Raw genomic sequence first — 26,829 nt, 5'->3', positions numbered from 1 at the left:
CGCAGCAACGAAGACCCAACACAGCCAAATGTTAAATCAATCAATCAATCAATCAATCAATAACAAATAAATAAATTAATTAATTAAAATAATATATTGACAAGGGACTTGCCTGGTGGTCCAGTGGTTAAGACTCCGCACTTCCACGGCGCGGGGCGTGGCTTGGATCCCTGGTTGGAGAACTAAGATCCTGCATGCCGGGCGGTGCCGCCAGAAAGTTAAAATAAATAAAATAAAATATTGACAAGTCACTGAATAAAAGCCAAAACCTTTCAAATACCGAGTAGACCCAGCAATACAGGATCGTGGTTCATGAATAAATGGCAATTAAAACTTTAAAAATAGTAGTGACCATTTATTATCTACTTTGTCACACACTTTCATGTATATTGTTTATTTCTTTAACATAACTAAAAACGTAGATAACGCTTGTGGTTAAAAATTCAACAACATATAAGCATGTAGAGTAAAAAGTGAAAGCTGTTTTTTTTTCCTCTCCCAACCCCACAGCCCCTGCCCAGGTGTTGCCCCCAATTCCGAGTTTGGGGTGTATTCTTCCAGATATAAATGAATAGACAGACATATCTCCAAGCTTATTCGTATATATCAGATTAGCCCCATTTTACAGATGAGGAAAGTGCAGCACAGAAAAGTTGTAGTATTCATCCAAGACCACAGAGCTGATAAGTACTCGAGCTGAGATTCAAATCCAGCTCGTCTGATTCCTAAATCAGCGCATTCCTTCCGCTATGCCCCGTGTGTAAAATTTTACGGATGAAGAAACCGAGGCCCATAGAGGTCCCTGAGCAGTCAGAACCACATGGTTCACAGCCCAACTCGGGAGAGGCAGGGGTGACTGGGCTTGCACGGGAGGCTGCGTGGAGGAGAGGGCCTTGACCAACGCGGATCTGGCGTCGGGAGGGACCATCTCGGTCCAGCAACGCCCAGATCTGGGGCCCGGGGCTCGTCCACGCCGCTCGGGTACAGGCACCACCCAGCCCCTTGGCGCCACTCGTGGCCGCCTGGCCTGGGCAGGCGCAGCGCTCGCACCGCCCACTCGGAGCCGGTCTGGAGCCGGGGTCCGGGAGTCCCGAGCCCCAGCCGGGCCTGGGGACAGCCCGGCAGCGATGGCTCCCTCCGAAGCGGGCTGGGACCCCCTCGGCTTCGCCCCCTCGAGCCGTTGGCGGGTGCCGGGCTGGGGTGGCCAAGGCCCGAAGCCCGGGGTGGGTGGCCCTGGCGGGCAAGGGGTTCGGGGTGGGCCGCCCGGACCCGGAGGGCCGGCTCGGGGCGCGGGCTGGGCGCGTGGCGGGCGGGCGGGCGGAGCGGGGGGCGGGGCGAGGGCGGAGCCGCGGCCGGAGGCGGCAGTGTCCGGAGCCGGGCTCAGGGGCAACCGTGGCCGCCGCGGAGCAAGGCTGCCTGGAGAGAGCGCCCGGGCGCAGAGGGGTTAACGGGCCGCCGGGGCCGAGCAGAGCAGGTACAGATCTTCCCTGGGACCCCCGGCCCCGGCCGCCCTCTCTCCCCTGTCCCGTTAGACCCCCCGCCCTGCGCGCACGCGCCGTCCCTGTTCCCTGCGCCCAGCGGTCGCGCCCCAGCCACGACCCCAGCCGCAGCTCTTATAGCTCTCTTATAGCCTCGGAAGTCCCTGGGGTCAAATTCCTGGGGAGGGGGTTCTGATGCCTTGGAACTCTGGCCCCCATCACTCGGGCGGAGAATCAGCCAAAATTCCTACGAAGTCACAGAGTAAAATTGGAAAACGTAGCCAGGACCTCCCGGCACACGCCTGGCGCCTCCTGCCCTCCTCTAGATGGGTGCTCCTGGAGGATGTGTTCCCCCCATCCCCCAACCCCGCCACTGTCTTCTGTCCTGGAGTTGGGGGACAGGGACGCTGTGAGGGACGCATGTGGGTGCCCTTGATCCAGCTCAGCCTGACGACTAGAAAGGAAAGATGCCTGTTGGGATGGGCCTCCAGGACCCAGCAGTGGAGGGTACAAGGAGGACCAAGGAGTTCTCATCCAAGATAGGGACTCTCCAGCCAGCCCTGGAGCCTGCTGGGGGGCGCCCTGCCCCGCAGCACCGCCCATTTCCCAGAGGTGGGTCCCCTGGGGGTGAAGGGGTTCGTTCTGCCCAGGTCTCTCTTCCTTGATCTTCACTGGCCAGTGTGGAGGTGTGGCCGGGAGGAGCCCAGGTTTGTCTAGACCAGAGTCAGCCTGGCCCAAGCGTGACCACTTCTGACCTCTCCTTTCTTCACCCTGGGCAGTGAGACACACCAGATGAGGAACATGAGAAGGGGTGAAAACCACAAATGTGTATCTGTTTCTGCAGGGGTGGAGGGGGAGTGTCGGCCCCCTGCCCAGCTATGCAGGGGGTGGGGTAGGACTTTTCCAGAGAGGGAGCCAGGCCTGGCCCTGGCCCCAAGAGCTCACGCCACCCCACCCCTTACTTCTCCAGGGAACTGCCAAAGCCAAACCCAGCTCAGGACAGGATTATGTGTACTGGGTAGACCCATGGAGAAAGAGGTAGCAGAGAGAAGCAGAGGCAGAGAGGGAGTAGAGAGGGGACCCGGACCTGGCAGCAAGAAGAGGCAGTGATCGTCACCCCATCTCTCCTTTCCTTCAACCTCCAGTAACAGAGTCAGGCAGAGAGCTGAAGTTTTGGGTGGAACGTTGGCCCTTCTCTGGAGCCCCTACCCACCCACCCCCATCAGGGCGGAGTTGCTGACCTCAATGGTCAGCCCAGCCAAGGGAAGGAGCAGCCATCAGCAACCCCCTTCCCAACCCCAAGCAGCTGAGGAGACCCTGCAGCTCAGGCTCAACCACTGTGATCCCTCCCTTAACTTCCCAAGTCCTGGGGTCTCAGGGAGGGAAGTGGGGCTGAGAGTTGCTACCCCCAAGCACATTCCTGCCCTTCCCTCTGTCATTTTCCTGCCCCTGAGCTGGCCCACCTCGGCATTAGCTCCTTGGATTCCTCTCCCGGGTGCCTTTCGGATCCAACAGAAACATTTTTTTTTTTTCCTGGAAAGCAGAACTCTGAGAAGCATGAGGAGTGGGGGTGGGAAGGGCTCATTGTGAGCAGGAAGGGGCTGGAGGGCAAGGGGAGCGATGGGAGAGTCAGGCTTAGACCAGGGGAGGGTTCCAAGCTCCACTTCCCCAAGGATCAAGTTTAGACTTCAGGAGGGACTTCCTGGCTCTTCAGAAGATAGACCATGCATGATTGGGGAGCAACGGCATCTCTAGCTGCATTTCCCCTTCCCAGGTTTCCCTAGCCCATCAGAGTCTTGCCTGAAGTAAGGCCTCATTGATCTAATGCTGGACGCTGGCCCCTAGAGGGAGGTTAAATCTCAGTGGGAAAAATCACCTGCTTCTCTAGAGATTAAACCATCAGCCCATTTAGTTTATCCCTTGACTGGTAAGTGTTTGAGGCAGACAGAGATGTGCCTGAGTGTTCCAGAAGGAGCTTTATTAGCTAAGAAGGGAAGAAAAAGCTGGGAGTCAGGTAGGAAATGGAAAGCCCAAGGGGCTTCCAGTCAGCAGCTCAGAGGGGGTGTCTGGTAAGTCTTCACTGAGCCTCCCTCCTCAGCTTTCCAGGACCTCTGGGAGGGCAGGAGGGGGAGCCAGATGAAAACCATCTTAAGAAAGATGCGTGTGCCTGAGCTGGCCTAGAGACAGTTCCTAGTTAGGACATGGAGCTGAGAAGTTCCTGAAGCTGAGGAGGGGGACTGAGCCTGAGTTGGGAGGCTGAGGGCAGACTGCCACCCCTCCAGCCTGGGCGGATGGACAAGGGCAGTGTGCCTTCTCCCTCCCTCCCTTAGGATCATAAAGGGGTGGGCCAGTCTTCACCCATCCATTCTCACTCTGAGATGTCCTTCTGAGGAGTCATCCCTCCCAACCCCCAGCTTTCTGGAGACTGGACCAGGCTTCGGTCCCTGCAGAGCGCATCCCCCACCCCACGCCCAGATGCCTGAGTAGAATTGACTTCCGGTCCCCTCCTCCCTGGCCCCGGGGTCATCAAGGGAGGAGAGATGGAGAAGTGGGCGGGCAGGTAAGAGGTGGGGCGGCCCTGGAGGAGGGATGGCTGGGTCTCGGTCTCTGGAAGGGAGGGTAAGGAGCTCTGGGAGGGGCTGGGGGAAGTGATGAGTAACTTCTGGACTCTGAGCAGCTGGCATCAGGATGTGCGGAGCCTCCTTGGGGTGAGGGCTGTGTCGTAACACCTCCTCCAGCTATCTGACACCTTCACTCCTGCCTTTGGTTTGCAGGCCCCAGTTGTGTCTGATGCTGCTTCTGTTCCTCCCTCAGCTCTGCCTGGATCAGGAGGTGAGCCAGGGACTAGAGACTATGATCCTTTCCTCTCCCTGCCTCCCGGCTTCCCACAGTCTCCAGGCCGCGTCTGCATTTTCCACTGCCTCTGATAAGCCGTGGCCCCTTTCTCTCACACTTGGCCCTCCCAGCCTCCCAGCCTCCCCAACTCCCTAAATCCTTGCCACATCACTTCAAGTCCCACCTCTGCTGCTGAATGTGACCTTGGGCCAGTCACTACTGCCCCAAGCCTCCAGCATTGGACTAGATATTCTGTACAGTTCCCTCGAAAATCATTCTAATTTTGGCTGAACTTTTTGTCTACATAGGTGTTGTCTGGGCACTCTCTTCAGACACCTCCCGAGGAGAACCAGGGCCCTGAGGGTGTCTGGGGTCCTTGGGACCAGTGGGCCTCTTGCTCCCAGCCCTGCGGGGTTGGGGTGCAGCGCAGGAGCCGGTCGTGTCAGCTCCCTACAGCTCAACTCCACCAGGGCCTGCCCCTCCCACCCCGGCCCCCAAGACATCCAGAAGCCCTGCTCCCTCGGGGTCAAGGCACCAGACCTCATACTTCCCGAGAAACCCTTCCCCTGTACAGGCCACCACCTCGGGGAAGAGGTGGCCCCCTTCGAGGTCCTGCTTCTCATTTAGGGAGAGAGGAGGCCCAGGAGATTCAAGGATCCAGGAGGTGAGGGGTGGGGCTTTGAGGGAAGAGGCGGGGCCTTAGGCAAGGGGCGGAGCTAGGGATGAAGGAAAGGAGAGCAAAGGATCCAGGGTTTATAAAGGCTTATCTTTGGTGCTACGGAGTCGCCTGGGGAGGCAGGCTCCGAGGTAGCCAGCGCTGTGACCCTACGTCTGTAACACTTTCTCAGGTCCCGGGTTCGAGACCCCATCAAGCCAGGAATGTTTGGTTATGGGAGAGTGCCCTTTGCTTTGCCGCTCCATCGGAACCGCAGGCACCCCAGGAGACCACCCAGCTCTGAGCTCTCGCAGACCTCAGATCTCCCATCCCTGACTCCAAGAACGGAGCCATCTTCTGCAAACCACACCCCGCAAACTGAACTCCCTCCTACTGAACCGTCTGCCCACACCCTGTCCCCCCCAGGAGAACCCCCAAGCCCCGAAGCTGCTCAGACAGAGGTGCCCTCTAGAACCAGGCCTGCCCTCACACGGCCCCACCCCAGAGCCCAGGCCTCTGGCACAGAGCCCTCCTTGTTCCCTCCATCCCCAGGAGAAGGTAGCTCCTTTCACATGTCCCCTCAGCCAAGAAGGCCAAGTTCCCAGGGTTGGGCCGGTCCCCGGCTGGCAGAGAGACACCCTAATCCTTTCCTTTCTGTCCCTCGGAGCCAAGGCCAGCAGAGCCGGGAGCACTGGAGACCTGGGGGGAATCTTCACGGGTCCCTCACGGAGTCTGCCCCTCACTACCCAGATGGCTGGTTGCCTCTGCTGAGCGCTGGCCCCCATTCCAGCCCCCTCTGGAGCCTCTTCGCTCCCAGTAGTCCTGTCCCAAGATGTTCTGGGGAGAGTGAGCAGCTGAGAGCCTGCAGCCAAGCGGTGAGTTCCTTCTTAGACCCCTCCCCAGACTTCCAATTCTGCTTCCCTGACCCTGAGCCTGGGTCCTCAGCCTGTCAGATCTGGACCTGAGGGAGAAGGGCCTTGGCATCTGACCTCTTCAGGGTAGGGAACTTGGAGCTCTTCCATAGACCTGACCTGCCTCCCTATCCCCCCAATCCAGCCCTGACCCACACCCCCATTTTCCTCCCCAGCTTTGACTCCTCTGTATCCCCCACCTCAGCCCTGCCCCCCTGAGCAGCCAGACCCCCGGGCCCTGCAGTGTGCAGCCTTTGACTCCCAGGAGTTCATGGGTCAGCTGTACCAGTGGGAGCCCTTTACAGAAGGTGAGGTTTCTAGCCCACTCCCTGGACAGGGGGGCTGGAGATTGGGGCATGATGGGGAAGGAGACACCCAGCCCCTCTTTTTCTTCTCTGTAGGCTCTTGTATTTCTCCTGTGTCATATTGTCTTCCTTATTTCCCAGGGCTGGGGTGAAGAGACAGAACAGGCCCAGAAAGGGCTGGGGGTTTCGGAAAGAGCCCTAGCTGTCAGGTGGCGGTGTATGGTCAGCAGAGGGGTCAGGCTAGGAGAAGGGATGTGTCCAGAGGTGCCCTTTGGCTGGTCTCCTCTGGGAAGAAGCCCAACCCAGGAGGTGGGATGGATGTGACATGAGCAGGGCATGGTCAGAGAGATCCTGTCCAGTGGTGACAGCTCGGTGGAGGTGCCCCATGGATCCTGGACAGTGTTGTATCACTTTCTCCCAAGCTACCATCCGTTTGATTTTCAGCCTGTGTCACCTTGATACCAAGACAAGCCCTCATGAGCTCTGAACTCACATAATCATAGTTTCAAGTATCTGTCCTCTCTCAGAGCTCACAACCCCTTTTCTGGTCTTAGTGACCTCAGTTGATCTGACCCAACTTTTGTGTGACCCTCAAACTGACCTTTCAGAGTACAGAACTGTCGTGTTCCCTTCATCCACAGTGACCTCGGCAACCTCAGGTTGCCCTATTTATTGCTAATATAAAGCAAGCCAAGCCGCTCTCAGGGCCCTGGGTTCTTTCTCAGTTAACCTCCTGCCAGGGACCCCAGCTAACCACCCTTCTACCCTGTCTCTTAGTTCAGGGTTCCCAGCGCTGTGAACTGAACTGCCGTCCCCGTGGCTTCCGCTTCTATGTCCGTCACACCGAAAAGGTCCAGGACGGGACCCTGTGTCAGCCTGGAGCCCCAGACATCTGTGTGGCCGGACGCTGTCTGGTGAGGGAGGACGGGGTGCGCACATGGGGAGAGAGGCAATGTTAATAACTGCTACAGGCACACACACAGAGTCTCCTTGCTCATCATCACAATGGCAAAACCCCAGACTCAGGTTGCAGAGAGGAAAGTTCTTACCTGCCAAGCAGGGCTGAGCAGAGTCAAGAGTCCATCTGAAAGAAAGACCCCCTTAAGCCCATCCAAGCTTCCCAGAGGCTGGCTGGGGATGGTGAGGCTGACAGAGAAACTACAAATCTCACTTGTAGTGCAAAGGTCAAGACACGCGGTGAGCCGAAGGCTCCAAGACCACCAGGCCAGGGTTGGAGGTGGTGTCTGGCTTCTGGCAGCCCCTGCCTCACTCCGCTTTCCCCCAGAGCCCTGGCTGTGATGGGATCCTCGGCTCGGGCAGGCGTCCAGATGGCTGTGGAGTCTGCGGGGGTGACGATTCTACCTGTCGCCTCGTCTCGGGGAACCTCACTGACAGGGGGGGCCCTCTGGGCTATCAGAAAATCCTGTTGATTCCTGCTGGAGCCTCCCGGCTCTGGATCACCCAGCTCCGGCCCAGCTCCAACTACCTTGGTGAGTCCCTGGGTTCCCCGAGTCTTGGTCCCCCGTTCCATTCCTGGCCTATTGGTTCTGCCCTTCACACCCCCATTCAGCACGGCAAATGAGCCACCCGGGAAGTCAGGGCTCCCTTCCTCCCTCCCCCGTGGGCACGGGGTATGTGGCGTTCTGTGCTGTCAGGGAAGTGGTGGGAGAGGAGGACAGTATGACTAACCTCGCATGTCCTGATCTGCCACCTCCAGCACTTCGTGGCCCTGGGGGCCGGTCCATCATTAATGGAAACTGGGCTGTGGATCCCCCTGGGTCCTACGCCGCCGGCGGGACTGTCTTCCGGTACAGCCGTCCTCCTCGAGAGGAGGGCGTGGGGGAGAGTCTGTCTGCGGAAGGCCCCACGACCCAGCCTGTGGATGTCTACGTGAGCGAGGGGCCTGCGCCGGGGCGGGAGGAGGAGGCTGCTCCGCTGCCTCTCCTCTGAGGGGAAAGCTGTGGGTCTCAAGATGGGCAGAAGGCTAGTGGATGCCCCCCTGCCCACCCCCAAACATTCTTTACCTTCTCTTTTTCTCCCCAGATGATCTTTCAGGAGGAAAACCCAGGTGTTTTCTACCAGTATGTCATCTCTTCACCTCCTCTAAACCTTGAGAACCCCACCCCAGAGCCCCGTCTCCCCCAACTCCAGCCTGGTAAGACTTTGATCCCCAGACCTAAAAGGAGGTGGGGAGAGGCTGAGGGGAGCTCGAGGCAATGGGGATGCATCTAATTTGTCTACCCGACTCTCCCTGCGCAGAGGTTTTGAGGGGAGAACCCCCACCTGCTTCAGTACCCCGCCCTGCCCGCACCCCAGGCACCCTCCAGCGTCAGGTGCGGATCCCCCAGATGCCTGCCCCGCCCCATCCCAGGACACCCCTGGGATCTCCAGCCGGATACTGGAAACGGGTGGGACACTCTGAGTGCTCGGCATCCTGTGGAAAAGGTGAGACTTCACCCACCAGCCTGTGTTCCTGGCACCCTCAGCCCAGATGCCCAGCTTGGCACTCCTGACCCCATACCCTGGATTGTGGGTCCACACCTTGACTCTGTGCCGAATCGGACTTCAGTGCCTGGGACCCCACTGACACTGGATGCCGAGCTATCCTGCCTCCCCTGGCTTCCCTTTTATCCCTTACAGGTGTCTGGCGCCCTGTCTTCCTCTGCATTTCTCGTGAGTCAGGAGAGGAACTGGATGAACGCAGCTGTGCCGTGGGCACCAGGCCCCCAGCCTCCCAGGAACCCTGCCACGGCCCCCCGTGCCCACCGTAGTGAGTGAGCCCCACGGGAGGGTTAGGGTCCTGGGGACACGACGGTTGCCCCGGGGAAACACATCCTCGCCCCCATAGGATCTCACCTGGACTCTGCACTCAACACAAGATCTCCTGGCTTCAGAGAGACGTTATTCAGTGAGAAAGGCTGACATTCCATAGACAACAAGGAAACCCTGAGCCCCACAAGGGATCCCAGACTCCAAATATGCCCACTCTCCTCTGAGGGGTCCCCACCCCCAGTCTGTCGTCCCCTTCCCCAAACATGGCAGTCCCACACATCTCTGTTTTTGCCCTCTGTGTCTCTGTCCCTTCCCCTCCCTGCCCACGCCCATAGCTGGGAGGCCGGCGAGTGGACGTCCTGCAGCCGCTCCTGTGGCCCCGGCACCCAGCACCGTCAGCTGCGCTGCCGGCAGGAGTTTGGGGGCGGCGGCTCGTCGGTGCCCCTGGAGCGCTGCAGACATCTGCTCCGGCCCAACATCACCCAGCCGTGCCAGCTGCGCCTCTGCGGCCGCTGGGAGGTCCGCTCCCCCTGGAGCCAGGTGAGTGGTCCCAGGCAAGGAAGCTCTTGGAGCGGGAAGATCCTGGAGGCATGGGCACCAGTGAGCTAGAGCAGTGGCTTTTCCAACTCCGTTCTAATCAGCAGAAACTTTTACAAATGAGATCTCATGTAGAACCTCCATCTGTAAGTCTGCGAAGAGACGGAACCTGGGCTTGGGGGCCCAGAGCCCCATACTCAGCCTGCTCCTCAGCCCACGAATCCCTGTAACCGCTGAGCCAGGCATCAAAGGCAGATCCTGGTTCAGAGGCCCCAGAGCTGGAGGCTGGTGAGGCAGGCAGGGAAGCCCAGGCCTGAATGCCCCTCGTCCCCTCAGTGCTCTGTGCGGTGTGGGCGCGGCCAGAGGAGCCGACAGGTCCGCTGCGTCGGCAACAACGGTGATGAAGTGAGCGAGCAGGAGTGCGTCTCAGGCCCCCCTCGGCCCCCCAGCAGAGAGGCCTGTGACATGGGGCCCTGCATCACAGCCTGGTTCCACAGTGACTGGAGCTCCAAGGTGGGCCTCACACTCCCTAGCCCAGCCCCACGCCCCCGGTACCCCCCACCCAGGACACCCTCCCGGGGCCTTTCCAGCATGGTTGCATAACGTTGACTGAGCAAGCACCTGACGTCTGCTAAACACTGCTTATGTTGGGGACTCAGAGAAAAACTTACGCTGACATCCTGACTCCTGCCTGGCAAAGTTTCCCCATATCTGGCTGGTACCCCTGGGGCATTCCCTAACTCCCGGATCCTGGATGTGTCTGTCCTCAGCCCCCTCCCCTTCCCCTACTTGTCACTCCAGCCTCCCTTCACACTCTGCTTCCCAACAGTGCTCAGCTGAGTGTGGGACGGGAATCCAGCGACGTTCTGTCGTCTGCCTCGGGAGTGGGGAGACCCATGGGGAGGGCCAGGAGGAAGCAGGGGCAGGAGCCACTGAGCAGACCTGTGCTCCAGGAAGCCGCCCCCCTGACATGCGTGCCTGCAGCTTGGGGCCCTGTGAGGTGACGTGGTGCTGGTACACGGGGCCCTGGGCAGAGGTGAGCTGAGAGCCTGGGAGGGGGGCCCATCGGTGGGATTCCCTGGGGGGAGGTCGGAGTAATCCTGCTCTCCCTTCCCGTCTTCTCCATTAGTGCTCCTCAGAATGTGGCTCTGGCACGCAGCGTAGAGACATCATCTGTGTGTCCAAACTGGGGACTGAGTTCAATGTGACTTCTCCTAGCAACTGTTCCCACCTGCCCAGGCCCCCTGCCCTGCAGCCCTGTCAGGGGCAGGACTGCCAAGACCGATGGTTTTCTACACCCTGGAGTCCGGTGAGTGCCTGGCACCCTTGCCCTGCTCAGCATGGACTTCCAGGGGAGGGGAGGAGAGGCTTCCCTCCTTGTACCTCCCTCTGTGCCCCAGGCTAAAGCCAGCGGCAGTTTAACTTGTCCCATTTCCTAGACCAGGAGGACAGGTGGGCCCCCTCCATGTGGGGTTTCATAATGCTCCAGGAGAGCCCCCCAACTCCTTTCAGAGGAGGAGGAGGCCTGGGGTTCAGGAGGAGCCTGGGGCACAGCAAAAGTCTGATTTGATAGCTGGGGTCTCCCCAGTGTTCTCGCTCCTGCCAGGGGGGCACGCAGACAAGAGAGGTCCAGTGCCTGACCGCCAACCAGACCCTCAGCATCCGATGCCCTCCTCACCTGCGGCCCTCCAGGAAACGATCCTGTAACAGCCAACCCTGCAGCCAGCGCCCTGGTAAAGAGCTCCCTCTCCCCAGCCCCCAGCAGAGCAGAGTTAGCTGGAGTGTGGGTGGAGATTAGGAAGGACGAGTGGGAGTGGGCAACACACCTCCAGCGGGATGGATCTTGGTGACTTCTTGTGCCCAATGGCCTCCTCTGTCCCCAGATGATCAATGCAAGGACAGCTCTCCACATTGCCCCCTGGTGGTGCAGGCCCGGCTCTGCGTCTATCCCTACTACACAGCTACCTGTTGCCGCTCTTGCGCCCATGTCCTGGAGCGGTCTCCCCCGGAGCCCGCCTGAAATGGGTCCAGGAGACCCTCTCCTCGTGGTTTTCTCATGCCACCATCAGTCACCTGTCAATCAGCCCACTCTGTACCCTCTGGCTCTCTAGCCTGTCCTGGTCTCACTAGGGACGTCCCCCAGGGTGGTCGAAGGTGGCAAGATGACAAACAGTAACTGTCAAGACGTGTGGTTGGGTCTGTGCGGTGGTGTGATGGTGTGTGTGCACATATGCCCCCAGATGTGTATATGGGCCTGTGTGGGTGTGTGTGTGCCCATAAATCTGTATCACTTCTCAAAAAGAAGTTACACAGACTGAGAAGGAACCGGGAGAGGGGACAATGCCTGTTCCCGTGAGAGTTTTCTAGGCTGAAAGGAAAGCAAGTTTGCAACTCTTTGGGAATCCGAGCTACTTGGAGTCTGGCCTTCCCATTAATCCCAACTTTGTGTCCTAAACCTCATTTCTCCTGTTCAGGCCACACATCATCTAAACCATCCTTTTGTCCTCTGACCCTTTCTCCCCTTACTTAGTCTCTCTATCCCTCCCTCTCATAGTTAGCTAGGGATGGGGTGAGCCATTGCCAATCCTGCTTTTCCCCAGGAAGAGAGACTATCTCCCCAGAGCAGGGACCAGCTAGGCAGAGGATGGAAAAGAGAAAGGTTAGAATAAGACATCCGAGCCCCTGCTCCCGCTCCCCACCTCCTAAAATGGTTCCCACCCCAGAACTAATTTATTTTTTATTAAAGATGATTATGACAAATGAGAAACAGGCTCTTCATTGTCCTTGTGGGAACCCAGCCATTCAGGCCACCTAAGCAAGCAGTATGAGATCAGAATGAAGGGTGGGAAGGGGAACAGTACTTGGAGCCCAGGTGGAGAGAGTCTGGGCCCAGAAAGGCTAATGAATGAGCCCCAGTCACCTGAGACCAGGAGCCTTGGTCAGAGAGGGAGAGGATCCTGGCCGACCTCAGGCCCTGCAGGTTGGTCATTGACCACTAGAGGTCACCACTTCTCCCAGTTTAGTTACGGAGATGGGCGCTTGGGTCCAGAGCTGAAGAAGAAACTGCTTGGCCTATGGTGGGTTTCTTGGTAGGCTAAGTCTTTCTGTAAAGTCTCTTGGAATCTAGTAGCACTTTTGTCCCATCTGGGGCTGAGCTGAATGGAGGTTGCCTTTTCAGGGGTCCTTTTTCCTGTTCCCTTTCTTTGGCCCTGCCTTCCTGCTCCTCTCATCCTTTCTGCTATTACCCATTTCCCTATTAAGCTTTTGGTTTATCGCTCTTTATAGGGTGGGAGGAAAGGAAATGATTCACACCCCACACCCCACACCCCTCTCCCTCAGCAGAAACGGCCGGAGGAGGAGCCTGGCCCGGCTCTAGGGGATTTGGGGGTGGAGTCGAGGGTGGAGCCAAGGCAGTACTGGATGTCCTGCCAAAGACACATTCTTCAGAGATGTCTCACCCTAGTCTCCTCCCTCCTCCCTCCCCCACCCATGTCCACTCTCAAGGTAAATAGCTTGCTAGAGGTGGTGTGAGAGTGGGCAGCCTTTTCCATAACACAGATCCTCTCCCTGACCCCTACAATTCTGAGGTCTGAGTCCAGATCTCCACTTGTGGGAGCCAGACTTCCCAGGGGTCCCCATGCCTAGGAAGAGGGGAAGTGCAATAGAACTGAGCTTCTCTCCCCATTAGAAGCATCCCTCCCCCACCCCTGCACCTCTACAAGTCTGGTCGAGTAAGACCATAAATAAAGGCCTGCAGAAACAGCTGAACTCAGTGACTACTGTTCCCTGAGCATGCACACCCAGACACCCAGACACTGGGGAGGACCCCAGAGTTGCCTGAGGAGACAGGACTTCTCTGCTCTGGCAGCTCCCTCACGTCATACTGTTGCCTTGGGAAGCAGGCTTTCCCTGGGTTGGAAGTGGCTGAGAAGGAAGACTCCGGACAACATCTTGGGAGGACAGTGCATGAGGAAGGAGGCAAAAGAAAATGGGGGGAAAGGAAAGAAACTGACTTTAGTCCAGGACGAGGAGTGAGGAAGGGGGTACAAGGAAAGCCCAGTCTTAGTGTCTCTGCTCAGTGTAAAGAGAAGGCGTCAGATGTGTTCCACTGGTGAACCCCTAAGGGGATCAAAGACGCAGGGGGACCAGGGAAGTGGGACCTGAGCCCGCCTTGTAGATACTGAGGGCTGAAGGCAGAGCCCTGAGACCGAGGGAGGGGTGTGGTGAATAGCTGGGGCCCTCCCAGTGATTCCTGGAAGCTGAAGGCTGGGCGGTGGCCCCAGCTCAGCTGACTTCCCCGAAGTTCCTCCTCCCTCTTTGGGCCTCTCTGGGCTGTTGCCGGGCAGGTTTGGAGTTTGGCCTGAGCCTGAGAACCAATCACAGGTGGGGAATGCAGCCACAGCCCCTCTAAGGACTCCCCCAGCTTCAGTAACTCCCTTCTCTTTCTGATAGCCCCCAGCTCCCTCATAGCCTCCAGCCTCTGACTGCTCAGGATGTGGGCTTTCATCTGGGGGGTTGCCCCCTTTCACCTCATTTTAAAGCTAGGATTCAGTGCAGCCCCTAAGGATTCTTTTCTCTGGTCACTCAGTATTGGGGAGGGGGGTGTCAATGTGAAAGTCTTCAGGAAGGGAAACCTGACCCCAAGCACCCCTTTTCCTGGCCCCTTAGAGGGTAGTAGTGTGGCCAGATGCCTCTTTGATGACCTCTGAAACCCTCTGCCTCCAGAGGGGAGAGAGGAAGCTGCAACCCAAGGTCAGGGAGATGTGCTGGAGGGGCCCCTAGGTTTGGTGCCCTGGGTGGAATTTAGGGAAGGACTCAGAGGAACTGGACCCCTGAGAATCGAGGTGGGGGTGGGGTGGTGATAGGAACAATCTTGATGTGCACAAGAGAGATCAAGCGTGCAGGCCAGCAAATTGCTAGGGCTTCTCATTTCTCGGTGTTTGTTGGGGGAAGGGGATTGTGGTTCTGTGTCAGTGGACTTAGGGCTGAACTTGTGAGGTCTCAGTTCAGCTGGGTCAGAATTCCTCTCCCCTCCCCCCTCCCAGTTTCCCCAGGGTAATTACCCACCCAATTAAGCTTCAGCCTTCAGACTAAATTTAGCTTCTACACTTCCCCAACCAGGGGCCTCCCTGAGAGCAGGTGCTCACAGCTGCAGGGGTGAGTCTGAGGAGACCAGACCCACACTCACCACTCACCCAGATTCAACCTCTGCGGTTGACGAGGAGTGAAGCAGAGCACAGGGCCCGGTGCTGACCTACGGCATGAGTGTCCCAACCTGAAGACACCCTCCCTCCAGAGCCCTTTAGGGGAGGATCTAGATAGACCTGGAGGGCGGCAGGAGCGCAGAGGGATGAGAGTGAGAACAAAATGCAAGAAGGTCCCTTCCAGATTCCCTCCAACCAGATCCTCTTTCATTTCCTGTTTCCCCTTCTCCCCAGTTTTACAGAGACTTCATCTGAACTTAACACCCTTCCCCCACCAGAGTAAACTGAATCAGAGACCTCTCCTCTCCTTGAAGCATGGGGAATCATGCTAAAGAGTACCTCAACAGTTTGGAGGTGGAGTGGGGGCGTGGGTTCCTGCATTCCCACCCTCTCTCCGACCAGCATCCCTCAAATCCATCATCTCTGGTTCTGGGAGTCAGGTGGGTGGGGAAGTTAGAGCGGAGGGGGCTTATCTGTCACAGGCAGATGATGAAGAGATGTCTGCTTTAAAGGGCGAGAGGCATCTTCTACAGGAAGTAGAAAGCCTCAGGAAAGTACCTAAGACTAAGTCAGTCAACAGGAGAAACAGTTTGGGTTAACCAAACTAGACAGCGCAAATCTTCAATCTGACTTTGGGCTCCTTGACCCTGGAGATTGGGGAAAGCTCTAGAGGGGGGTGTTTCATGGCTGAGGTCAGAAGGTAGAAAGGATTGGAGGGAGGAATGTGCAAAATTAGTCCAAACAAGGTATGCATGAGCCATAGCAGTCAGATGCTAGGAAACCAATCAGCCACACCAGCTGACAGGGAGGTGCAGGGATGACTAGGAACCAGACCAGAGCACTTTCTCAGCGAGCACCAGAGAGCTGTGTTTGAATGTCCTGGGAAAGAACTTCAGTATTGGAGGAGAGATGGGTTCAACTTCAGGAGTGTCCCAGGTTGAGGTTAGGATGTATGTGTGTGTGTTGTACTCCTCTGAGCCTTGCCTGAATCTTTTTAAGAGACAGCTCTACAGAACTTTGAGTGAGGAGGAAAAGAAACTAAGGGTGAGAGGGTGGAGTTACTCATAAAAAGAAGACTGTGTGTGTCCCTGTGATCCCTAGGCCAAAAGGCAAGAGGCCCTGCCCTTGATGGGAGGGGCAGAGTTAATCTGCTCTGGAACCAGACCCCCTCTTTCATCTCTTCCTCCCTCCCCTGGATACTACTGATTCTTTGTTGCCTGCCTCTTTCATGACATCATAAGACGCCTTTTTAGCTCTAGCAGAGGAGTGGGCAACCTTTTTCTCTTAAGGACCAGCCGTAAATATTTTTGGCTTTGCACGGCATAGAATCTCTGTTGCAACTACTTGACTGCTGCTGTAGCACAGAAGCAGCCCTACACAATTTGTAAACAAATGGGCATGGCTGTGTTCCAACCAAACTTTATTTATGACACTGAAATCTTAATTTCATATAATTTTAATGTCACCAAATATCTTTTTTCAACCATTTAAAAATGCAAAAACCATTTTTAGCTTTTGAGCCATACAGAAAAAGGCAATAGGGCAGATTTGGCTGGCAGGGAGTTTACTTACCCCTGGGATTTCTTCCATCTGGTTGAACTCCCACAATGCCCAGCCATGGAAAGTCCTGTTTGTGTCCCCTCTGCTTCAAAATACAGCTGTAGACCCTTTTAATTCAACATCCTATCTATTGACATCGGCTTCTTAGTGGTTTCTCCCTGGGAATTCAATGACTTGGACATGGCTGACAGAGTAAATCCTTAAGGGACTTTTCCCGAAATTCCTTAAAGCACTTTGTTTAGTGCTTTAAGGTAAAGCATTTGTATATATTCTCTCTTTGAATCTTCTCAATAATAAGATGGGGGAAGACAATTAAATCCAGTTTACAGGGGAGAAAATTAAGTCTAGTCTTTTAACTTTTAAAATTCTAATTCCTTTGATCTGCTATTCAATTTCATTCCCACAGAGCACCCTTTATCAAAATACTCAGTTCTTTGGGCCACAGTGATCTGGAAGTTGGATGGGATCAAGTGTTTTTGTTGTTTTCAAACGTCTTTCATGACTTCTCTGCATTTTAGGAAAATCCTGTCTAAATTTCATTTTTCAACTCAAAGTTTCAAGGAATTAAAAATTCTTTCAAATATATTCAGTGTTTAGGCCCCAGGAAATAATTAAAATAAATATACATGGCCTTTGTGTAAGGTACACACACTGTCATACAAACATAGGCTTATATATTACTAACTGAGTCACAGTGTTTTTCCCTAGAACAAACTTTATCGAAGTTGTATGTTAATATGTTCTGGACTTAAAAGCAATGCAGCTGCATTTCTTTTTAAAATAACCTATTTCTGGGATTGCTTACCAAATCCTTCTTTTGTATTAGAGGTTTTCTTTCACTCAATAGTACTGTGATGGATTGACAGATCTATCCATCATGGTTCATGAGGGGGGAAAGGAAGATACAGAACCTCTATCCTGTTTCAGACCTGACCCCAACTATCAAATTTTGAAGTGAGAGAAAGGGGCAAAGAAGCAGGTAACCAACCACTCCCCCACCATTACCAAGCTCCTCTGTACAGCTGTTGTTCCTTAAAGCTGAAAACAAGCCACCTCATTTCAAAACACACAGACAACCTCATTTCATTTCGACACGAAGTTGTTTCCCTCTTTCTGTTTCTCTACTTTGCCTCACAGAGGATTTCTGAGAAATGAAAAAAGTCACCTCCCACAGTCTCAGTCTGCAGTTTTTTTGTTTTGTTTTGTTTTTTGTTTTGTATGATGGAGACAGGAAAGGCGTACACTGGGCATACAGTATTAACCCAAAGCTTTACAAAGTAAGCAAAATGCCCTTCCCATAGCGCTTCAGCCAAAGTGGGTCCCACCTTGCCTTAGATCTGGGTGTTCAGGGTCTAGAGATGGGTGGGAACCACTGCAGGCAACCTCAGGAATAGAGGTGTGAACTGAGGATGGAATGCATGAAAGATCTGGGCATAGAGATTCAGGAATAAAATGTTTATGAAACCAATGTTTCTTAGGGAAAACCCCTACCTCCCCCCTCAACCCCAAATCTGAACACCTGAGTCATACCAGCCCTGTAGGGGTGTCTATGAAATGTGTACCAAAATTTCTGAAACCAGCTCCTCCTATTAGACTAGAAAACGAACTGTTTTTAGGGGCACAGAATTGAAGGCGTTTCTTAATCAAAATAAAGAAGAAAACTCATCTAATTCAGGTAGAAACCCAACAGTTAAATACTCTTTTCCTCGTCTGCTTCCTTGGCTCTTTCCCAGCACACCTTGTTCCAGAATAACTTCAATAAACATACACGTGACCACAAAGGGTGGGGGCAGGGGAGACCAAGTGGGGGTGGTGAAATTCTGAATGGAATGCAGCCCCAGCTAGCTAGGGGGCTGGGACTGAGACTTCGGGCCCTGTCTGTGGATTTATACAGGCAGAGAAGCCAAAACAATGAGCTCATGGGCAAGAATGCAGCCTGTGGGGAAGTCTGGGCAGTCAGAGCAAACTAGTTTTTTGAACCAGGATGCGAATAGCTGTAATTGAGTCTCCCATGGGAACAGGATTAGGGAGAGTGGAGCCATCATTCAGTATCTTAGGGTCCAGTTAAATAACTTTTGGGGGCTGTTCTTTATTAAATTCTGTTCTGCAGAGAGCATAGCAGTCTCGGGTCCATGTTCAAAAACCTGGTTCCTTTCCCTATGTGAACTTGGGTGGGTGAAGATGGCTGGTGAGATGTGTGAGCGAACTTAGGTGATGCTCTTAAGACATCTTTATTCAAAGCAGGTCTGCCAATGCCAGCTCCTACACCAGGATCCAGTGATGGCTATGATCCTTAGGTTGTGTGTGTTCAGGGCTACCACTTTAACAAGACAGAGGAAACGGCCAATAGAGTCTATCTTCTTTACTTCCCAGATAAACACAGTCCACCCAGCTGTGTGTATTTATACCAAATTCGGACTTCTAAGACCAAAGAGACATCTTTTTTTTTTCCTACCAGTGTTTTCCAATACTTTTATATAAGGCCCTAAATGGAAGAAACTGAAGAGATACTACCTTCACTGGCCATGTATGGTAAAGGGGAAGGAAGGCAGGGAGGGAAGATGAAATGAGAAGAAAAAAAATTATCTACACATCTCCCCCTTCTCCTACACCCCACCAGAGGTTCTTTCCCAGCTCCATGCTTTTGTGCATGTTTCCTACTCATTTTAAGGTCCAACCTCAAATGATTTTGAAGCCTTCTTGACCACCTTCTACTTCCAGAAGTTGTCACCCTGCTTTGTCCCACCCCTTGTCTTATAGTATCTTTATTATAGTATTTTGTGTACTGTATCCTAATTATTTTTGTCTATGTTATCACTCCTATTAGACTGTGAGCTTTAACTTTGTGCTACAATTGCTTTCTTTCCATGGATTTGTATGCATAAATTCTTCAGATGTATTTCCTAAAAACGAGGACATTTTCTTATATAACCACATATAATTAACACACTCAAGAAATTTAACATTGATACAGTACTGTCTAACATATTGCCCATATTAAAATTTTCCCAATTGTTCCCAAGTCCTTTATAGCTTTTTTCATCCAGGATCCGATCAAAGATCACCCTGCATTTAGTTGTCATGTTTCTTTCAAGTGTTCCCTGGTTGGTTTTTTTCCCATTCTATACATAAAAGCTTACATCTGCTAACCCCAACCTCCCACTCCACCCTAGTCTTTTTTGATTGCGTTGAGGGTAAGAATTAGTCTTTTCAAAACTCCAGCATCCAAAAGTGCATGGTGCATAGTAAGCAGTCCCCTGCCAGGTAATGGACAAATGAAGAAATTCAACAAACATTTGGCTGCCTTGAGCTCATTAAATGTCCCAGTTCATTGAAGGTTTGAAACATTCTTAATAAACTAAAGTAACCCCTGAACAGGGGAAGACGAGAGAAGGCAAAGTGGGTAAGAATACAGAAACCCAATGGCAGAGACAAGCCATGGAAATGGATACTTGGAAGGGGTAAAATCCAGAGTAGTATTCTTGGCCCAAACACATTTCCCAACAGTCAAGAACTATTATTCTATGCAGGTAAAGAAAGGAACTGCAAAAGAAAGACCAGGTATAGGATGGGAACAAAAGCCTGCCCTATTTTTTTTTTTTTTACCTCACAAGAATCATTAGTAAAGAACACAGAATTCCCTGAGGGGTCTGTTACATCTGCCTGCAGGCAGATTCCCAACTCCCAACTTTCCACATGCTTCACATAACTAAGATAACACTGTAACAACTTTGAAACTAAAGAAGAGGGACAGAGTTAAGCTTTCAAATCTTGAAACTGAGAAGCCTTTAAAGAGTGTGGGAGGGTTCCAGAAGACAAAGCTCCGTAATCATTGAAAAAGTGGGGCCAAAAAGAACTAGGATAAATTAAGACAGACTCAGCTGATCATCTTGAACTCCAGGAATTAATGGCCTGTGCACTGGGCATCTGGCTGGAGCCGTGCTACACACCAGTTGTACAAATTATTTCACTTTAACTTTTGTAAAACCCTCCAGCTGTCACAACTGCTTTAAGAAAAATGTTCTGAAACAGTCTGAAGCAAGAGCTAGCACTAAAGTAGCAAAACAGGAACTGAAATAAAAAGTTTGGTTGTATCAAATGAGGGGAAGTGTTGATTATTTTGACTCCCTCAGTGACTCATGTTATTGGTTACCATTTGACCCAAGTTTTTAAGGTGTTAAACTAAGGAATATTGCCACAGAAATAGCTTCACATCACAACAGAGCAATGGGAGCAATAGTATTTGCACAGCAGAACTTGACTCTGACCACGATTTGGGCGCTCATGATCTGTGCTACTCTCCCTCCACACCTGTTCGGGAGTTCATTTGTACGGAACAGCTTTCTTTGTAATGAGAAAAAACTGCCATCTTCTGGTAGTTAGGCTCCAGAAAGAGAGGGGCTGCCAAACAGAAATGCACAAAACCTGAAGGGGGTAAAGGGCAGAATCCTGTTTGCATGATTAGCATTTGGTGCTCAGGGCTTAAAACCAATATGCAAACCTCATATTTGCACATTTCCATGGTGATTCCGCTCCCTTTCAAGGTAGCTGAAAATAAAGACAGGATAGGGCTTCTGAAATTGACTTGCTTATTCTCACCTCCTTCTTGGGAAGAAAGGGGAAAGGTACTGAAAGATTAGTACCAACAACCTTATGGAAACTTAACTTCGGGTGTTAATTCTTCTAGCTTCTTTACTCACCTCAAAAGGTTGAGTGAGATAGGGAGATACAATAACTGCTGTAGTGAAACCTCTTACCCCCCAGTTATACCAACATTTGGTGACTAAAAGAAATTGGGATGGGGATTATGCTTTTTGTATTAAAATATACTGTTGTACTTTTGAACTACTCCAAAGTACAGCAGTAATACATGTAATTAAAAGCCCGGGACTTCCCTGCTGGTCCAGTGGTGAAGACTCTGCGCTTTCAATGTAGGGGGTGCGGGTTTGATATCTGGTCAGGGAACCAAGATCCCACATGCCGTGCGGCGTGGCCAAAAAAATATTTTAAAAAAAGCTCAACAGCTCTAATTTGAATGAAAGAAGGGGTTATTCTGAATGGAACTGACCTTTGCTCTAAGGCAAATCAGCTTTATGGGGCTTTTGCTGGTTAATTCACCTATACTTGTTTGTTCAGCTGACTTCCCTCAGATGCTTGCCTAAGAGGGGGAAGGAAAACAGGCATTGATTAGAAAACACCCGTACCACACCTTGCATTTGAATAAAAGATTTATTATTTTCATCTCAGGAAAAACAGGAAGTTAGGGAAACACACTGCATTTTACAGCCCACATTAGTTTGTAGTTGGTCCTAACCCTTCCTGGCACAGATGTAAACAGCATTAGCTGTTTTAACCAGAACCAAGGTGTTCACCCCCAACAGAATGTACATAGACACTAGAGGACTGCAGGGTTTTCCCTGAGAGAAGCATCAGACAGACAGAAGTTGCTGAGAGCCATCTTTCCAGGCAGCCCCTCCCTTTCCATTTTGGAGGATTTGCCTGAACTACGCAGCTAGTCAGCACTTAAAACATGTGCCTCTTCTCCCTACAGAAATCACCCACCCTGCCCCAAAGCACTTGGGCTCCCTAAGCCCTCACAGCCTCTGACCCAAAATAGCAACTGAAGATTCTCATCTACATTTCAGCAGTCACACCTAGTAAACTGGGAAGTGGGGCCCCTAAACTCCATCAATCTACAGCTCTGTGCTTATTTCCACAACTGGCTATGGGGAGACAGGCCTTTTTAGTCACCTTAGCTAGATCTTAAGATTAATTAACTATATAAAGTGCTTTTAGGTCCTTAGAGATAGACATGATATAAATAAGTGGTTTATGATCAAGAATGATAAATACACAGATAAAAATAGTTCTAGCTAGATGACCTTAAGGCTTGGAGATGGGCAGGCAGGGCAATTGTTCCCTTATTACATTCTTAGTCATTTTATTCATGCCTATTTTTGTCCGGAGTCCACATACTAAAGGTCACGTTCAGAAGCTGAAGGTTTCAAAATGACCCTGGTTCCACTATCAAAGTTTTCTCCAGTTTACTAGTAGCTTTTATATAACTCTGAGGTTTAACAGAGCCCATCAATTTCTATAATTTTAAGTGAGCATATTCGAATGCAAAAGGACCTAGAGAAAGTCACCTAAGATATCATCCCCTCTTTTGAAAATCCCTAAGGAGATTTTGAAAATTTCTCCCCAAAGACAGGATTAAGCAACAACCAATAAGATACCAGTCCACGGAAAAGGGACTCTTCTCACCTCATCACTGTTACTGTCAGCACCCATTGTACTGCCACCTCCTAAGGATAAAATTCAAGAAGGATGAAGATCTGTGGACTCCTTGGGCGGTCACTTAGGTTCCTAGAGCCAAAAACTAAAAGGGCTAGTAAGAGTTCAGGGATGGCAAGGTAAATTTGTAGGAACTATAAATATCTGTAGAGGGAGCCGAACAAGCAGCAAATATTTCAAGGAAGGATAGAAAATAAACGGTAAGTTTGATAAAACATCAAGTCTGAAGTCCATAGAGATGCCAATGCAAAAATTTGAAACAAAGTTTGAGAATCATTAATAGAAATGAAATAAGTATTCGTTTTATTAACTCACTAGGCTTAGACCTGTGTTTAACAAGCAAGCCTAGTAATAGCACCATGGTTAGACTATAGCCTGCTTTTCCAAGCCATCATTGTACAATTTATTAAGCAAACAAGGGATCAAATGTCTCTCATCCACCCAATGTGATCTTTTTATACATACTCCTAATAAGTCCCATTTGGAACAGCTGAAAATCTTTTAGCAAAAGCTTTGAAGATGAGCTCATGAACTCAGTTAAAATTTCACCAGTTAAATTAAGACAAATGGAAGGAACTCAAATGAGTAGTTGCCCAATCAGAGCCCATTACTTCTAAGTCATCAGCCCATGTGCCCCGCCCTCCCAATAAATCCTTAAAACGTTGACTCAATTATTGAAAACCCACATGTAACAAAGTGAAAGGATTAATTTCCATTCCTCAATTTCTCAGCCCCAGGTTTAAAAAAAAAAAAAAACCCAAACAGGTATTTAAGAAATACTTACCAAAATCAGATAGGAAAATTAAAGCCTGCATAGTTATGAATCAGAATTGTTGTACTACAACCAGGTTGCATACAATTACATCAGTTGGTTCTGTATACAATCTAGAACTGACTAGCACAAAATTTAGAATAGAAAAAGCTATAAGAAACAGGTTCCTAACTACAGAAGTTGTAACTTTCAAAAGGGTATGAAAAAGCTAATGTAATTTCAGACTTTTCTCCCTTTACACTTCAACCAGATGTTCTGTAAAAATATATACAATTTTTACAGACGATTACAAGTTTTTGTCTTAAAAACAGAATATTCCAGATGTGTAATTGAGCCTTAAGTCAAGTATTCTTGGCCATGACACTAGGCTAATAAACTAGGAATCACTCAAACCAAGCCAAAGGAGAACAGGTATAAACATCCTGAGCATTGGACTTTCTATTCAAGAAGCACATCTAGGAAAGCTAATTATAGAGTATAAAGCTTCCCTTCACACTCTGTTGTACAGTGTTGAGGCTTCTAGTCATAGGTTCTATTACTTGTAGCTTAAAATCCATTTTACACATAACGCTGGCATTGTTAGTGCTTCTATTTTAACACTATAGAAGTTAATGGATTCAGTGGGCATATTTAATGAACTCTATGACTAGCCTGGCTACTGGCCACTTTCCTGTTCTAGGCAAGGTAATTAAAGTCTCTCCACCCTACCGTCTTCACTAAATCTAAAAGTCCTCCTCCGTGGCCTCCCAAAGTTTGCCTGTTACTGAAACTGAATTCCACTTCTTTCAGACAGTGACTCTTCAAGAGGGATTACTTTTCCCATGTATTTATTCCTGTTAGCCATAAGCCCCCTGCCACTTGCTTTTCTATGTTGCTACAGTAGAACTCCTGGAGGTTATGGCCTGCACAGCTTGAAGTCCAACTTCATAAATACATCTGATTTCACAGCAGGCGTATGTGGTTTTGGTGGCTGGAGTTGGTTAAGAGTCAATTATTGCACTTAAAAGGCTATCTTATTAGATACGCCAAACCAGCTCCTACTCCGGCAACACCTGCAAAAGCCAGCAGCACATTTCTGATGCCGCCTTCTAGGTCCTCTACATGGAAGAAGTCCACAAACCCATCCTAGAAAACAAACAAAAAAGCAGTTTCAAGTACGGGCTTCCACTGGCTTAAAAACACTATTTACAAAGAAAAGATGAATTAAAATATCTAAGGTTTATTACCCCCAAACGCAATGACGAACCAATTATTATTTACCCCCAGACTGCAAAGGAGACACATTATGCAATTAAAAGGGAGGTGGGACACGCTCAAAAATATATTTGCTATCACGCCCAGGTGATTCTTATTTCTTAACCAATAAAACAGCCTACAGAAAACCAGGATTTTTTTTTTTTTTTTTTTTTTGCGGTACACGGGCCTCTCTCTGTTGTGGCCTCTCCCGTTGCGGAGCACAGGCTCCGGACGCGCAGGCTCAGCGGCCATGGCTCACGGGCCCAGCCGCTCCGCGGCACATGGGATCCTCCCGGACCGGGGCACGAACCCGTGTCCCCTGCATCGGCAGACGGACTCTCAACCACTGCGCCACCAGGGAAGCCCCAAAACCAGGATTTTTGATACAATTCACGACAATCATACCATCTCTAAGGACCAGCTACTTAAATCAACATCAAGCAACCAATCAAGAGGTCCATTAGTTAGAGCCTTGAAAACCGAGTTGTGCATCTTAAAAACCTTTAGCTATCCCCTCTTTCTCTATAAAATCCTCCATTTCATTTCCACTCCAAGTTCCCTCCTCAACCTTAAAACAAACTTACCCAGCCTCTTTGTTTGACTAGCCAGTCTCGTTTTGTCCTTACGAGAACATCTGTGATGCTTTCTGCTAATGGTTCGATGCAGCTTTCTTGGTTTATACTCTTCAAGTGTTTGGCCACAAAGGCACCAAAAGAAATGAGAGTCACAATCCTGCCCCAGTTTGTTACTCCGTCACTGAAAACATGGACCATCACTCGAGACAAAGATTTGACATCGTCTTCGTTTTTGATGTCCAGTTTCCGAAGCATGCCTAAGAGGAAGAAAAGCATGCAGGTTCTCACGGCCTCTTTTTGTCTAAACCAGGGCACGATTCGCCTGCCCACCCACGGAGGGGGAAATCGCTATTCGGGCTCTATAGAACTCAGGCTGATCCCACTTGAAAATTGACATCCCACCCTTTCCGGGCTTTGAGCAGAGCTGCCATTTCCAAAAGAATCAAGTGGGTGGAAACAATGACTCACGGCCAGAATATTCTGGTTTCAGAAATAGGATGAGAGTCGTTTCAACACTGACTCGTTTCGGTTTCCACCCACCAAAGGTGGGTGAGTCCAGAGAGTTGAAAAAAGGCAGCGCGGCCTTCGCGAATAACCCCCTTACCTTGGAAGGCCGTCTCGTGGTTCCGTTGCACACCGTCCCCGACCCGTCGCAGGGTCTCTAACGCCTTCCGGCTGGCGGCCCCAGACCCGCCCAGTGGCTTCGCGTCCTTGGTGCCGGTTGCCTGCTCCCGGAGGTATCGAGAGATAATCTCCAAGGACTGCCGGTACAACTCGTCCTCCTCCTCCTCTGCTGGGGGCGGCGTCGAGGGGAGTGAGCCGTCCTTGCCCGAGCTGTTACTGGCCTCGCCGACCAACTCCAGCAAAGGCAGGACGGCCGGCCGCTTCCCTAGAGGCTCCGGCTCGCACCCGTCCAGCTCCTCTTCGGGCGACATGATGGCGTCGGAGGCCGAGGATTCCATCTCTTCGGGCGGCGAGGCGCGGCGGGTGGGCGCGAAGAACAGCAGCCTGGAGGGGGTCGCGGTGACGTCGGGGCCCTCGGCGCCAATGGGCGAGGGCCGCGCGACCCTCCGGGAGTCGGGCGCCAGAGTGGCCGGGGGGCTCGGGCCGGCGCTTCCGCCAATCACCTCGCCGGCTTCCCCTCCCCCTACCTCTCGCCCGGCCGTGGCCTCCTTTCCCGCAGCCAAAAGCCGCCTCCCCGGAGCGGAGGCGCCGCTGCCGCTACCCGGTCCCAATCCGGCCCCCCCACAGTAGAGGTTGAGTCCGATTACTGCGTTTCTCTGGAGGCCGAACATCTCAAACCGCCGCCGCCGCCTACTGAGAAAAATGGGGGAGGCCCCAACTCCTATCTTGAAGAGCGGAAGTAACGAGTGAGAGAGGCGCTCCTAGATCACGGTTTTAGGGCCCAGTCCTACGCAATGGCGTCAGCAACGCTTAAAAAAAAAAAAAATTGTATCCTTAAATGGTGAAAAGGGCGGAATCTTCCGGAGGGTTGCGCACGACACCAACCGCCGGGTTAGGGCAGGGGCGGGGCCTGGGGCAGGGCGGGGCTTCCGGCTCTTCGGAGCCTCTCGCGGCCGGTTACGTAACAGCGGCTCAGGCGCTTGGGCTGGTGGGCTCGCTCTCTTGCCCCGCGCTCACCTGGGCTTGCTAATAATGGCTCTCTCTGGGCTTCCCTGATCCCTGATTTGCGAG

At 51.9% G+C, this 26,829-nt stretch overlaps 2 protein-coding genes across 5 annotated transcripts; one reads left to right on the top strand and one right to left on the bottom strand.

Moving 5' to 3' along the window:
- The first annotated feature begins 1,370 nt into the window (after positions 1-1,370).
- ADAMTSL4 (ADAMTS like 4) lies at positions 1,371-18,046 on the top strand. 3 transcript variants are annotated; one of them, XM_081226499.1, is made up of 18 exons: positions 1,371-1,474; positions 3,809-4,038; positions 4,253-4,310; positions 4,622-4,977; positions 5,162-5,843; positions 6,085-6,187; positions 6,962-7,098; positions 7,470-7,674; positions 7,902-8,074; positions 8,228-8,339; positions 8,444-8,629; positions 8,825-8,954; positions 9,292-9,496; positions 9,830-10,006; positions 10,323-10,529; positions 10,623-10,802; positions 11,082-11,226; positions 17,185-18,046. In XM_081226499.1, the coding sequence occupies exons 2-18, from the start codon at positions 4,019-4,021 to the stop codon at positions 17,208-17,210; spliced, it is 3,102 nt and encodes a 1,033-aa protein (XP_081082625.1). In that variant the 5' UTR covers positions 1,371-1,474; positions 3,809-4,018; the 3' UTR covers positions 17,211-18,046. The 3 variants fall into 3 exon arrangements, with proteins under 3 accessions (XP_081082625.1, XP_081082623.1, XP_081082624.1); XM_081226497.1 differs by lacking the exon at positions 17,185-18,046 and adding an exon at positions 11,377-12,260; XM_081226498.1 differs by lacking the exons at positions 6,085-6,187; positions 17,185-18,046 and adding an exon at positions 11,377-12,260 and having other exon boundaries at positions 6,967-7,098.
- A 3,421-nt stretch (positions 18,047-21,467) lies between these two features.
- On the bottom strand, positions 21,468-26,522 carry MCL1 (MCL1 apoptosis regulator, BCL2 family member). 2 transcript variants are annotated; one of them, XM_081226500.1, is made up of 3 exons: positions 25,739-26,520; positions 25,144-25,391; positions 21,468-24,448 (listed from the first exon to the last, which is right to left on the bottom strand). In XM_081226500.1, the coding sequence occupies exons 1-3, from the start codon at positions 26,427-26,429 to the stop codon at positions 24,332-24,334; spliced, it is 1,056 nt and encodes a 351-aa protein (XP_081082626.1). In that variant the 5' UTR covers positions 26,430-26,520; the 3' UTR covers positions 21,468-24,331. The 2 variants fall into 2 exon arrangements, with proteins under 2 accessions (XP_081082626.1, XP_081082627.1); XM_081226501.1 differs by lacking the exon at positions 25,144-25,391 and having other exon boundaries at positions 25,739-26,522.
- Between the last annotated feature and the right edge of the window lie 307 nt (positions 26,523-26,829).

This window comes from Mesoplodon bidens (genome assembly GCF_964165515.1).
Source record: "Mesoplodon bidens genome assembly, chromosome: 2".
Taxonomy (NCBI): Eukaryota; Metazoa; Chordata; class Mammalia; order Artiodactyla; family Ziphiidae; genus Mesoplodon; species Mesoplodon bidens.
Note: the sequence above shows the minus strand (reverse complement) of the source record. Positions and strands in the feature narration are given on the sequence as shown.